The sequence below is a fragment of the Rhinolophus hipposideros genome (assembly GCF_964194185.1).
Source record: "Rhinolophus hipposideros genome assembly, chromosome: 10".
NCBI classification, from domain to species: domain Eukaryota; kingdom Metazoa; phylum Chordata; class Mammalia; order Chiroptera; family Rhinolophidae; genus Rhinolophus; species Rhinolophus hipposideros.
In genome coordinates this window covers 75,933,568-75,948,189 of record NC_138056.1, presented here as the reverse complement: position 1 = coordinate 75,948,189, position 14,622 = coordinate 75,933,568, and the positions used below count along the sequence as shown (strand labels likewise).

At 35.2% G+C, this 14,622-nt stretch overlaps 2 protein-coding genes across 3 annotated transcripts in view; one reads left to right on the top strand and one right to left on the bottom strand.

Annotated features, from left to right (window-relative positions):
- ATM (ATM serine/threonine kinase) overlaps positions 1-4,307 on the top strand; it is a 122,049-nt gene extending 117,742 nt beyond the window's left edge. For both annotated transcript variants that reach the window (XM_081062955.1, XM_081062954.1), the window contains one exon: positions 88-4,307. In XM_081062955.1, the coding sequence (XP_080919081.1) occupies positions 88-271 (184 nt within the window). In that variant the 3' untranslated portion in view covers positions 272-4,307. The remainder of the gene's footprint in view (positions 1-87) is intronic.
- Positions 1-14,622, bottom strand: part of LOC308503576 (protein MFI) — a gene marked incomplete at both ends in the record, with an annotated part of 111,351 nt that overhangs the window by 52,770 nt on the left and 43,959 nt on the right. The window lies entirely within an intron of this gene.

Genomic DNA, 14,622 nt, shown 5'->3' with positions numbered 1-14,622 from the left:
TATTGTCAGTTGTTCAGATTTTCCTATTTCCAAGACCCTTTAAACTAGTCCACCTCATTAATTAATGCCTTTGTGTTTTGTCATTAGTAATATTGACCAGAGTTTCAACAAAGTCGCTGAACGTGTGTTGATGAGACTACAAGAGAAACTGAAAGGAGTAGAGGAAGGAACCGTGCTCAGTGTGGGTGGGCAGGTGAATTTGCTCATACAACAGGCCATGGACCCCAAAAATCTCAGCCGACTTTTCCCAGGATGGAAAGCTTGGGTGTGATACTCAACATATGAATTACCCTTGAATTCAACTATCAGAAAATATTTTTTGGCCTTCATCCACATACTCTGAATAGGTGTTAATATTTAAATTAATGAACTACTTTTTGGTGTTTTAAAAAAAAAATGTTTTAATACTTGCTTTAGTCATCTAAATATGCTTTGATAGTCTCAAGGAACATCTGTTCTCTCACACTTTAGAAATAATTGTCATTCATGCTCTATTTCTAGGCTAAACATTTATTTTTTTTCTTAAAGTACATACTTGTATCATTTTCAATAGAATCACTGACTTACGCTTTAGCTAAAAATGGAAGCAGCAGGAATACAGGAACGTCACTGACAGTTTTTCCTTTAGGAATTAGAATAAATAAATGCACTGCTAGTTTTGAGATGGCTTTTAATTAAAATTTATTTCCCAGACATTATATGAATGATAAATTATTTGATAGTTAATATATAAAAGGAAGAAAAAACTTTAAAATTTTAACTATCTCTATGTCGTGGTAAAGCTCCCTTAAAAATAAGAAGCAGTGTTGCAAGCAAATTAGTATTTAAGAAATAGGTTTGGATTTTCAGTAACAAGATCACCCAGTGTTAGTGAATAATAAAGTTGTTATGCTATAGAGAACAAACTTCGAAGACACAGTATGATTACTGTTTTTAAAAGAGATATATTGGTCCTGTAGTTCTGTTCTCTTTATATTTTAAGCCCGTCTGTGTTTTCCATTAATCTTTCTGTGATGCCTTCATATCTGTCTCCTAGTGCATGAATTCTGTTGTTGACTACGTATAATCTTTTTAAACTAGTCATTGGATTTTTCTTTTAATTTTTTTTAATTTCTAGCTATGTATCATTCTTCGGATCTGCCTGTTGTTTCATAATGTCTAGTGTTTTTTTTTATTTTTTAATTCCTTTCATATGAAGTCACTAATCACTTTAAACATCCCTATTTTATAGTCTCTCTCTAAGAGCTCTATCAAGTTCTTGTTTGATGATTCTTAGGTAATTTTGTGTGTTATGTAATTTTGAAAGGTGAGCTTATTTTCAGAAGGGCTTTCTCTGTGAAAATCTTGAATGAGTTAACAATAATCCTTTCCAGATAAGTTCTATGTTTCCTTATGTCATATTTCCAGAGCTATCTATGACAAAGGACCACCGTTATTTAATTTCTTGGCTTCGGGGTTTCTAGACCTCAAGGGTAGTCTGAATTACCAAGAGAAGTCTCCCAGGCCAGGAGAGACACTTTTCCTCATCATCTCCGAGTGCCAGTTTTATTGACTCCACGTTCACTGATGGTGTCAGCTTCCATGTGTCACACCTTTATGGTGGGTGTGAGAGGAGGGGGATTTAATTCCTACCTGCTGCCTTTGGAAGTCCAAGGTTTCATCAGTCCCCTTCTAGTTGTTAAAGCTGAAGCCCTTAGGTTAATGAGATTGGCAAGTTGTGCTGGGACAGCTAGAATATCAGCTCACACATTTTTCTTTCTGGTTTTCAGTTCCCTTCATTTGTGGCCCTAAGGATTTCCCTTTTCTTGTCAGTTCTTCTGTACGTTAAAAAGAATGTTTCTTACATCTTATCCAGCATTTCTGTGTTTTGTTGGAGAAGAAAGGTTTAGGTATCGAGTTTGATATGTAGCTAGAAATGGAACACTTTTCTGTCCCCATATACTGTCAGCAGATACAAAAGTAAAACTGCTGACTTGTGTATTTCTGAATATAATCCCTCCTCCTTTCTTAGGAAAATGTTTATCTTAGCTATAAGAGATTAAGATATGCATGACTGAACTTTGCTCTTATTTGTGCCTGGGATAACCAATTTAGGTAAACAGTTTTTTCTTAGGAAGGGCTAGCATTTCTGTCTTTTGTCAATGACAAGAACGCACTCATATCTCAGACCCCACCTTCCCCTCCCTCCAAAAACAGTCTCCAGAACTTTGTGGACTATAATTTTCTTGGTTTGGTTTCTGGAGAACTGTTCTTAAAATTATTTTGCATTTCAAATTACAAACTTATCTTGGTATCTCTTTTTTATACACTGCCTTAATGAATATTTGGTATATATTGGTAGTTTTATTACTGTAGTGGATCAAGGGAATGTAATAAACTTAGAATGTCTTATTCAAGAAAGCCATGAAATCTTCATGCATGAATAAGAAATTATCAATTAGATGATCGTATAAGTAAATGAATTTGTAATTAATTTTTGCTAATTAAGGTGTCCCTATTTTAATAACACCATGAAACCACTCTTCAACCTTGAATGGTGTGCCATCAGGCTCCTGTCCTATTCAAATGTTCTTATTAATGGCTTTGAAAAGTCGACTAAATTTGCAAGTAACAAATCTGGGAGAATAGCTAATTCACGGGTGATAGAATTAGGATTCTAAAACATTTTGACAAGCTGGAACATGGTCTGGAAATGAATTGGATAGAAATTTACCAGAAAGAAATGAGTAGTGATTAGGTTTCTAAAATATTAATCATAGAATATGATTGTATGCTGAGCACCTGACATACATTATATGCAGCATCTCTTGAAAGATGAGTGGTGTTATCCCAATTTACACCTGGAGAAAGTGAATTTTGGAGAAATAAGGTAACTTCTCCAAGGCCAGAATATAGTACATGAAAGGTACAAGTTTATGGACAATCCCTAATTTGAAAAACTTTCAAGTGAAAGAAATTTGGGCCTCACCAGTCAGTTGCTCATAAGGTCAGTAGAAACCAAGTAGAGAAGCTAGTAGAAAAGTTAATAAACTAGACTGATTGAACAGCTGTATCCAGATTAAGGGAGATAATAGCCCCCACCATTCTCTGTGCTAGTCATAGCACCCCAAAGAATCTCCCTAATCAGTGGGTACGTAAATCCATGATCATTATAGTGTATACTTAAAATGTATGCACTTAGAAATGCTAAAAATTTAATAGTGTCTAAAACAAATAAAAGCAAAAAGGGAACACTTTGGACTTATTAAAAAGATTAAAGAAGGTTAGTCTTTAAAAAAATAGAAAGATAGTATATTGGCTTGAAATACAGATATGTGTCATTTCAAGTATTTTAATAGCACTTTAATGAAATTATATATTTTATATAGATTTATTTTAGTACTATTGAATGTATTTCTTTGCTCTGCTGTTACCAGAATCCTGTTACACTATTACCTGTTTTTGAATGAATAATTCTAAAAGCAAATGTATTTATCTGATGGTTAGTGAGGTTGAGCATTTCTTCATATGTCTGTTTGCCATCTGTATGTCCTTTTTAGAAAAATGTCTCTTCATGTCCTCTGCCCATTTTTTAATTGGGTTGTTTGTTTTTTTGGAGTGAGTTGAGTGAGTTTTTTTATAGGTTTGTAATATTAATCCTTTATCAGATATATCATTGGCAAATATCCTTTCTCATTCAGTAGGATCCCTTTTTGTTTTATTGATGGTTTCCTTTGCTGTGAAAAAACTTTTTAGTTTGATGTAATCCCATGTGTTTATTTTTTCTCTTCCCTCGCGCGAGGGGATATATCTATGTTAAGTGAAATAAGTCAGAAAGAGAAAGACAAGTACCATAGGATCTCACTTATATGCAGAATCTAAAGAAAAGAATAAGTGAATGAACTAATCAGAAACAGTGTTGGGGACAAAGAGGAAAAACTGACGGTTGTTAGATGGGCGGGGGGGTGCGGATAAGGGGAAAGGTGAGGGGATTAGAAAACAGTCGGTTACCACAAAATGGCCTCAGGGTTTTTGAAAAATAATTTTGGGAACGTAATCAATAATGTTGTAAAGATTTTGTAGGGTATCTGATGGACACGTGTCCCATTTGGGAGACCACCGCAGGGAAGATGTAGATGCTTGATCAATGTACTGTGCACCTGAAGCTGAACAATAATGAATGCCAAGTATAATTTTATATATATGATGTGATGGCTCGGTGCGATGTCGGAGGGATAGTGGATGGGGGGTTTGGGCAGGGCGGTCCACAGTTGAGGGATATAAATGATGAACGTCTAAGTATTACCTTCTCTTGTGCACCTGAAACTAATAAAAAAAATTGAAAAAAGTAAAGCAAATGTATGCTAAGATTCATTCATCTTTTTCAAATATTTGCGTGTTCTGTGTGCCAGGCATGGTGCTGGTTCCTAGGGAAACAACCGTGAGCAAGGCAGGCACCATTGGCCCTTACAGAGCTCATATCTGGGCAGAGAGGAAACTCATAATAATGCAGTGTGAACTGGGGAGCCTGTAACACAGAAACAGCCTGGCATGCAGCAACTCAGTCTAAACAGCCTGGTTTTCTTAATAACCCCATGACAAAAGGGCAAATGACTGTTCTTTGGGCCTAGAGAGTGATCTAGTTGACATTTCTAAAGTCTAAAAGATATATACTGGAATATAATAAAGATCTTGATACCCTAATTGTGAAGTTTGCATACCACCTGTTTGTTTTTTAACTAAAAACAATTCAGCCTTTTTCAGAGTTATAGGCTCTTCTGTGTAGATTTAGGGGGGGAAGTGAATTTTGCATTAAAATAGTAGTCAAAATTTTCACAAAGATTAGATTCAGAATTTGGTAAAATGAAAATCTTACATAATGAAAATTATTCCCTAACAAGTCCCTTTGCCCATAACATCCAGCATGCATAATTTTTTTAATGTACAGCAATACGTACAAATGTATACTTCTACACTAATGTACAGTGTATGAGTCTAAAGCAGTGGTTCTCAAAGAGGAGTGATTTTGCTTCCCCACCCTTCACCTCCACATAGTACATTTGGCAATGTCTGAAGACATTTGTTGTCACTGACATTGTGAGAACATGAAATATTGACATGTAATGTTGAAGGTTAAGGTCAGTATAACTAAACCAGCACAAACATGTAGGAGAGAGATGGCCATGAATTTGCTTGTAGCTCTTGTCATGCCACAGGCATAGTAATTGGTCTACTATGAATGTATGAATCACTATTTAATTGTGGGAAAACATAAAATTTACCATCTTAAGCATTTTTAAGTGTATAGTTCAGTAATGTTAAGTACATTCACACTGTTGTGAACCAATCTCCAGCATTCTTCACTTTGCATGGGGAATTCTATACCCATTTCACAGCTCCCATCTTCCCTTCCACCCAGCCTGTAGCAACCACCATTCTTTTCTGTCTGAATTTGACTACTCTAGCTACCACCCTTAAGAGGAATCATACAGTATTTGTCTTTGTGAGTGACTTATTTCACTCGCACAATGTCCTTAAGGTTTATCAATGTTAGAATTTCCTTTCTTTTTAAGACTGAATAATATTCCATTGTATGTATGTACCACATTTGGTTTATCCTTTCATCTGTTGATGGACATTTGGGTTGCTTCTCCTTTTTGACTCTTATGAATGATGCTGCTATGAACATGGCTGTACAAATATCTGTTTGGGATCCTGCTTTTAATTCTCTTGGGCATATACCCAGAAGTGGAATTGCTGAATCATATGGTAGCTCTATTTTAGTTTTTTGAGGAACCACCATGCTGGTTTTCATAGCATGGCACCATTTCCCATTCCCACCAACAGTGCACAAGATTTTCAGTTTCTCCATATCCTGGCAAACACCTGTTGGGTGGATGGTGATGGGTGTGGGTGAGTCATTCTCGCAAGTAAAAGTATTGTATACTGTATACAAAACTTACGAGTGGTATTGCAAGAAATGAGTTTTAGAAGTAAAATATGTCCTTCCCTTGACACTTTTGAAACCTGATACTTGTTAGTAGATCTTAATATTAGGTTGAAAAACTATCCCCAAAATGTTCCCTAGTGTTTCCTTGTGTTGGAATATTCACTATATCCAAATATTCACTATGGACTTATAGTTCTTTGTTAATACTACTAAACTTAATGTTTCTTATTTCTTAAACGATTTTTTTAGATACCGTGTTTCCCAGAAAATAAGACCTAGCCAGACCATCAGCTCTAATGCGTCTTGGAGCAAAAATTAATATAAGACCCAGTCTTATTTTACTATAATATAAGACTGGGTCTTAATACAATATTATATAAGACTAGATCTTACATTAATTTTTGCCCCAAAAGATGCATTAGAGCTGATGGTCCGGCTAGGTCTTATTTTGGGGGAAACACGGTATCCATGATTGTAAGAGTTGCAAGTATTTTAAAAGAGAAAAGGATATTCAGTCAGCTGGTCGCAGATTTGTTTAAAATTGCAATGTAAAGCAACATGGACAAGTGGATTTCATAGGCATCTCAAATATATTCAAGGCATGAAAGGACAAGAACACCAAAATAATCCTGATGAGTCAGTGCCTTCTATTTCGAAGTAAGAAATAATACCAATGCAACACAAACACTGCTATTAGAAGACCCCATTTTACGAGACCAGGATTATCCTTATATGAAAAGTTATGAGCGTTATAAGAAAACAACATAATTGCAAAAGTTCTTATAAATATTAGTAAATCAATTCCATCAATATACAAAAGAGGTATTACATCATGACCAAATGGCATTATTCCAGGAATACCAGGTTGGCATCATATTTGAAAATTAATGTGAATATACTAACAAAAACCATATGATCGTATCAATAATTCTTTGTTGATACTACTAAACTCAATGTTTCTTATTTCTTAAACAATTTTTTTAGATACCGTTTTTCCCCGAAAATAAGACCTAGCCAGAAATAGATGCAGGAAAAGGACTCATTCATGATAAAAATTCATCAAACTAGGACTAAAGGGAACATCCTCAACTTGATAAAAGACATCTGTGAAAAACTAAGCTCACCTCATACTTAATGGTGAAAGACTAAATGTTTTCTCCCTAAGATCAGGAACAAGGCAAGAACGCCACACTTACCACTTCTTTTTAACACTGTACTGAAATACATAGCCATGCAATAAGGCAAAGAGAAGAGATTGTAAAGGAAGAAGTACAATTACTCATTTGCAGATGAAATCTATGTCAAAAATTCATATATATGAATACATATATCCATATATATCTATACATATCTATATGTATAGAATCCATATATATCTATACGTATCTATATGTATAGATATTATCTATATCTATACATATCTATATAGATATTATCTATATATATCTATATATACATAAAATTCACTAACTGGTTCAAGAAGTATATATGTGTGTGTATACATATACACACACACACCTATAGACCTATCTATATATATGTATCTATAGATCTTTATATATGTATATATAGATAGGTCTATATATAGAGAGATAGGTATTCTTGAACCAGTTAGTAAATTTAACAAGCTTAGGCCTAAGATGGAGTTGCTTATGCTAAGCCCCATGTCAGCAAACCAAAACAACTAAGTTTCTATGATCAGATTTCCCAGAAAACAGGCCTATGCCAACCAATCAGCACTTCCCTGCTTAGCACAAGTTACCTAACCCAGCTCAAGACTTCCCTTTGTGGTGACATCATAAAAATGGCCATGTAAAGTGAGCCTCTTAAAATCTTCCGTGGAATTTACAACAGCTTGAACAACTATTAACTCCACAAACGACTCCCTGCACAGTACCATCAACAGGGACAATTTGTGGCAACCAATACATCAAAAGGGGGAGAATAAAGGCCTGAACCAGAATATGGAAATGGAGAAAGTAAGCATGCTGAAGAAAATGGAATATTATAAATATCAAACTTTTTTTACATAAAATTAATGGTAACCACTCAAAAAAATCCAGAACCGAAATATGTACTGTAATAAGAGAAGAAACAGACGGAAACATCATAGAATACCACCACACAGAAATAAAAGACAACAACAAAAATGCAAAGAAATAATGGAGACACAGTCTCACCAGAAAACTAAAGATATAATGAAAGGAAATCCTCACATATCAATAATTACCCTAAATGTAAATGGACTGAACTTACCAATAAAAAGGCACAGAGTAGCAGATTGGATAAAAAAACTAAACCCAACCATATGCTGTCTCCAAGAGACACATCTCAGCTAAAAGGATAAACAGACTCAAAGTGAAATTGACACTCCAAGCAAATGGTATCCAGAGAAAATCAGGTGTAGTCATACTGATATCAGATGAAACCGACTTCAGTGGGAAAAGGTAACAAGAGACAAAGATGGACATTTCATAATGGTAAAGGGAACTATACAACTAGGAGACATAATAGTCATCAATATTTATGCCCCCAATGAGGGAGCACTGAAATATACCAAGCAACTACTAACAGAACTGAAGGGAGAAATTGACCAAAACACAATGATACTAGGGGACTTAAACACATCATTGACAGCTATGGATAGATCATCCAAACAGAAAATAAATAAAGAATAGCAGCCCTAAATGACACATAGATGAATTAGTCATAATTGATATTTATAGAGCACTTCATCCTAAAACAACAGACTATGCATTTTTTTCTAGTGTACATGGAACATTCTCAAGGATAGACCATATATTGGGACATAAAAATAGCCTCAGCAAATTTAAGAAGATTGAAATCATACCAAGCATATTTTCTGATTACAAGGTGTTGAAATTGGATATCAACTGCAAAAAGAAAGAAGGAAAAACCACAAATACATGGAGATTAAACAACATACTTTTAAAGAATGACCGTGTCAAAGATGAAATAAGAGATCAAAAGATACATAGAAATGAGAATAAAAATGCATCCTACCAAAATTTTTGGGATGCAGTGAAAGAAGTTTTAAGAGGGAAATTTATGTCATTACAGGCCTATCTCAAGAAACAAGAAAAATCCCAAATAAATAATCTCACGTTACACCTTAAAGAACTAGAAAAAGAACAAATGAAACCCAAGGGCAGCAGAAGAAAGGAAATAATAAAAATCAGAGCAGAATTAATAAAACAGAACAAAAAGACAATAGAAAAAATTAATGTGACAGAGCTGGTTCTTTGAAAAGATTAACAAAATTGACAATCTCACTTGACTAGACTCACTAAGATAAAAAGAGAAAAGATTAATAAACAAAATCAGAAATAAAAGAGGGGAAGTTATCATGGATGCCACAGAAACATAAAGGGTCATCCAAGAATACTATGAGGGATGGACTATGTGCCACCAAATTCAATAACCTAGAAGAAATGGACAAGTTCTTAAAAACATATAGCCTTTCTAGGCAGAACCATGACGAATTGGAAAATCTAAATAGACCTATCACCAGTAATGAAATTGAATCAGTCATCCAAAACCTTCCCAAAAGCAAAAATCCGGAACCAGATAGCTTCACAAGTGAATTCTACCAAACCTTCAACAAGGATCTAATACAAATCCCACACAAACTCTTCAAAAAAATTGAAGAAGTGACAGTACTCCCTAACTAATTTTATGAGGCCAACATTATCCTGTTACAAAAACCTGGTAAGAATAACACAAAAAAAGAAAACTACAGACCAATACCTCTGATGAATACAGATGCAAAATCCTAAACAAAATTCTAGCAAATCGAATGCAACAATACATTAAAAAGATTATTCATCACGACCAAGTGGGGTTTATCCCAGGGGCACAAGGATGGTTCAACATACTCAAATCCATCAATGTGATACATCATATAAACAAAATGACAAAAATCACATGATTATATCAATTGATGCAGAAAAAGCATTTGACAAGATACAACATCCGTTTATGATTAAAACACTTAATAAAATAAGTATAGAAGGAAAATACCTTAACAAAATAAAGGCCATATATGACAAACCCTCAGCTAATATAATTAACGGTGAAAAACTGAAGCCCTTTGCTCTACGTTCAGGAACACGACAGGGCTGTCCCCTATTACCTCCGCTTTTCAACATAGTGTTGGAAGTCCTCGCCAGAGCAATCGGGCAAGAGACAGAAATAAAAGGCATCCAAATTGGGAATGAAGAAGTTAAATTGTCACTCTTTGCAGATGACATGATGCTATACATAGAAAACCCTAAAAACTCCACCAAAAAGCTATTAGAAACAACGAATACAGTAAAGTTGCTGGCTACAAAATGAACATACAAAAGTGCATTGCATTCCCATATACTAACAATGAAATCTCAGAAAAAGAAATACAAAAAACAATTCCTTTTGCAATTGCAGCAAAAAGAATAAAATACCTAGGAATAAACTTAACTAAGAATATGAAAGACCTATATGCTGAAAACTATAAGATATTTTTTTAAAAAATTGAAAAAGACACAAAGAAATGGAAAGACATTTCATGCTCATGTTTTGGAAGAATCAACATAGTTAAAATGGCTATATTACCCAAAGCAATATACAGATTTAATGTAATCCCCATTAAAATCCCAATGGCATTTTTTAAAGAAATAGAAGAAAAAGTCATCAGATCTGTTTGGAACCACAAAAGACCCCGAATAGCCAAAGCAATCTTAAGAAAAAATAGAACAATACTGGACGTATCACACTCCCTGACTTTAGCTTGTACTACCGGGCTACAATAATCAAAACAGCATGGTGTTGGCAGAAAAACAGACACGTAGACCAATGGAATAGAATTGAGAACCCAGAAATAAAACCACATAAATATGGACAGATAATTTTTGACAAAGAAGCTAAAAACATATGATGGAGGAAAGACAGCCTCTTCAATAAATGGTGCTGGGAGAATTGGATAGCCATGTGCAAAAGAGTGAAACTGGACTGCTATCTGTCACCATGTACCAAAATTAATTCAAAATGGATCAAAGACTTATGCATAAGCCCAGACACAATAAACTGCATAGAAAAAAACATAGGTACTAAACTTGTGAACCTTGGGTTCAAAGAACATTTTATGAATTTGACTCCAAAGGCAATGGAAGTAAAAGCTAAAATAAACGAATGGGACTATATGAAACTTAAAAGCTTCTGCACAGCAAAGGAAACCATCGACAAAATAAAGAGGCAACCAACTGAATGGAGAAGATTTTGCAAACGGTGCCTCTGATAAAGGGCTAATATCCAAAATACACAAGGAACTCATGAAACTCAACAACAAAAAAACAAACAACCCAATTTAAAAATGGGCAGAGGACCTGAAGAGACATTTCTCCAAAGAGGGCATACAAATGGCAAATAGACATATGAAAAAATGCTCAACGTCACTAATCATCAGAGAAATGCAAATGAAAACCACAATGAGATATCACCTCACCCCAGTCAGAATGGCTTTCATCAACAAAACAAATAGTAACAAGTGTTGGAGAGGCTGTGGAGAGAAAGGAACCCTCATACACTGTTGGTGGGAATGCAGACTGGTGCAGCCGCTATGGAAGGCAGTGTGGAGGTTCCTCAAAAAATTACAAGTAGAATTACCATATGACCCAGCAATCCCTTGCCTGGGTATCTACCCAAAAAACCTGAAAACATTTATCCATAAAAACAAGTGTGCTCCAATGTTCACTGCAGCTTTATTTACAGTGGCCAAGACATGGAAACAACCAAAATGTCCTTCGATAGATGAATGGATAAAGAAGTTGTGGTATATATACACAATGGAATACTATTCAGCTGTAAGAAAAGATGAAATAGGACCATTTGTGACAACATGGATGGATCTTGAGATTATTACGCTAAGTGAAATAAGTTAGACAGAAAAAGCAGAGAACCCTATGATTTCACTGATATGTGGTATATAAACCAAAAACAACAAAAGAACAAGACAAACAAATGAGAAACAAAAATTCATAGATGCAGACAATAGTTTCATGGTTACAAGAGGGCAAGGGGGGAGGGGTGGTAGATGAGGGTAAAGGGGATCAAATATATGGTGATGGAAGGAGAACTGACTCTGGGTGGTGAACACACAATGGGATTTGTAGATGATGTAATACAGAATTGTACACCTGAAATCTATGTAACTTTAGTAACAATTGTCACCCCAATAAACTTGAATTTAAAAAAAAAAAATTCCCTTTGCTCCATGAAATGAAAGTGATCTTGTTTCAACCAATTGACAAATGCCCCGTATAGCTTACTTGTCCCTGCTCACTTTGGTCTATGAAACCCTCTCATTTTGTACAACTCTTGGAAGCTCCTTTCCGCTTTATAACTGGATGCTTTCTAATTCATGAATTGCTAAATAAAAGTCACCTAGAGCAGGAAATTAAACGTCTGAAATGTCACCAGCATTTCAGTTTGAAACTGAAATTTAAAAACAATAGTATCAATACACATTAAATAGTTGGTTATAATATTAATAAACTATGTGAGATACCTGTACACTGTGACCTTGGTTTAAGCAAAGATTTCCTAGATAAGGCAGTAAAAGCATGAACCATAAAAAAAAATGATAATTTGGACTTTATTAAAATTAAATACCTTTTCTCCTGAAAAGACATTAGTAAGAAAATGGAAACACCAGCCACAGTCTGGCAAAACAGTATCTGGTAAAGGATTTGTTTCTGACTATATTAAAAATTATTTTAACAAAATAGTAAGAAATTAAAACTGGACAAAAGATTGGAACAGACACTGCCAAAGAAGATAACCAACCATAGGCAAATAAGCACATTAAAGAGCCTCAACATCAGAAGTCATTTTGGAAATGCAAACTAAAGCCACAGTGACCTGCCATTCACTATACATCCACTAGAGTAGCTAAAATTTTAACAACTGACAACACCAAGTGACAGCACCCAAGTGGAGCATCTGAAACAGATTCATTGCTGGCAGAAATGCGAAACGGTGTGGCCACATTAGAAAAACAGATACGTACAAAACATATAATTATTGTTTGCCCCAGCAATTCCACTCCCAAACATTTCCCTGGAGAAATGAAAACGCGTCTCGACAAGGACTTGTACGTAAATGTTCACAGCAGCTTTATTCATAATGATCCCAAACTGGTAACAACCAAATGTCCATCAACTGGTGAATCAATACACAAATTGTGGTTTAGCCATACAATGGAACACTGGTAATTAAAAAAGGAATGAACTACTGATATGAGCAACAATAATAAGGATGACTTTCAAAAGCATTATGCTAAATGGAAGAAGCTGGACCAAGAGAGACTACGTATAGTATCATTCCATTCCTATGGCATCCTAGAAAAGGCAGAACTGTAGTGATTGAAAGGAGATCAGTAGTACCTGGGGCTAAGGGTGGGTGAGTGGATTGACCACAAAGATGCATAGTTTGGGGGTGATGGAAATGCTTTATATCTTGATTGCGATGAAAATTACATTTGTCAAAACCCAAAATGAACACTCAAAATGGGTAAATTTGTATGTAAGTTATATTGCAATAAATCTGATTTTTTTTCTTAAATATCCATTAGGTCTCTGAGTGCTGATTTTTTATACTTAGGGGCATAAAATCCTAGTAGCCTTTGGTCTATTAGGATTACAGACGGCTTTATAAGGATAGTGTGGTAAGTGTGAAGATGGGCAGCAGTAGAGGGTGCTTATGGGAACGGAGTAATTCAGACTTGGAGGGTGTGGTCGACTCTGTTCCTTGACCCAACAGTTATCTCCAGTCCTCTATTCCTCCCACTGTGGAAGCTGAAAGATGTTTGCTTTTCTAGCTTCTTTAGCTAGAAGCCAGTTTTGTTTAAGGATGCCTCCAGTGACTAGGACTGGGGCTTCTAGTAAGGCTTTTGCTTTCCAAATAAAAGAAGAACTGGCTACACTCCCCCTTTTCCTTTCTTGGTGGAAAAAAGAGCTCTCCCTGACACGAATGCACAAATAAAGCATGCTTCAAATCAAGAAGAAAAACAATCTGAAGATTTTTTTGCACTTTAAATAAAGTATATCTTTATTTAAGTGTGATTGTAAGAACACTACAGTTTCTCAGGGGGCCAGGAATAATTTCTGCATTTTATATGACCAGTGAGTTCAGTCCGATGTTCTAGTTGTTTAATCTTCCTTACTTAATTGGGCAGGTACTGTGCCAAGAATACACCAGTCAGAATAAATTATCTTTTGACTATAACTGCAGTCATTCCAGTCAGAATAAATTATCTCTTGACTATAACTCATGGAAGCAGGGCTTGAAGGGATATAGGTCAAAAAAAAAAAGTACTTTACATTTATAATCCATAAGTGGAATCAGGCGTTAATCTAGTCAAATTTATTTCTTCATAAAGATTTTCATATGAAGGATATTTTGGTGTGTCCATTTCCTCTGACGTAGCATAGTCGTATTTTTTTTTCTGTACTTGCTCAAACCTGAAACCTAGAGAGGAATAACAAATGTTTAGGAAGATGCTAGATATAACAAGATACAAACTCATTCAATACGTGACTACCCGTTAGGCTATGGTCCATCCACACTGCTTTTCACCACTCTTAGAGAAGCTATCTTCTTATCACATTGAACTGAAACCATGCGTGTCCCAAAGTTCG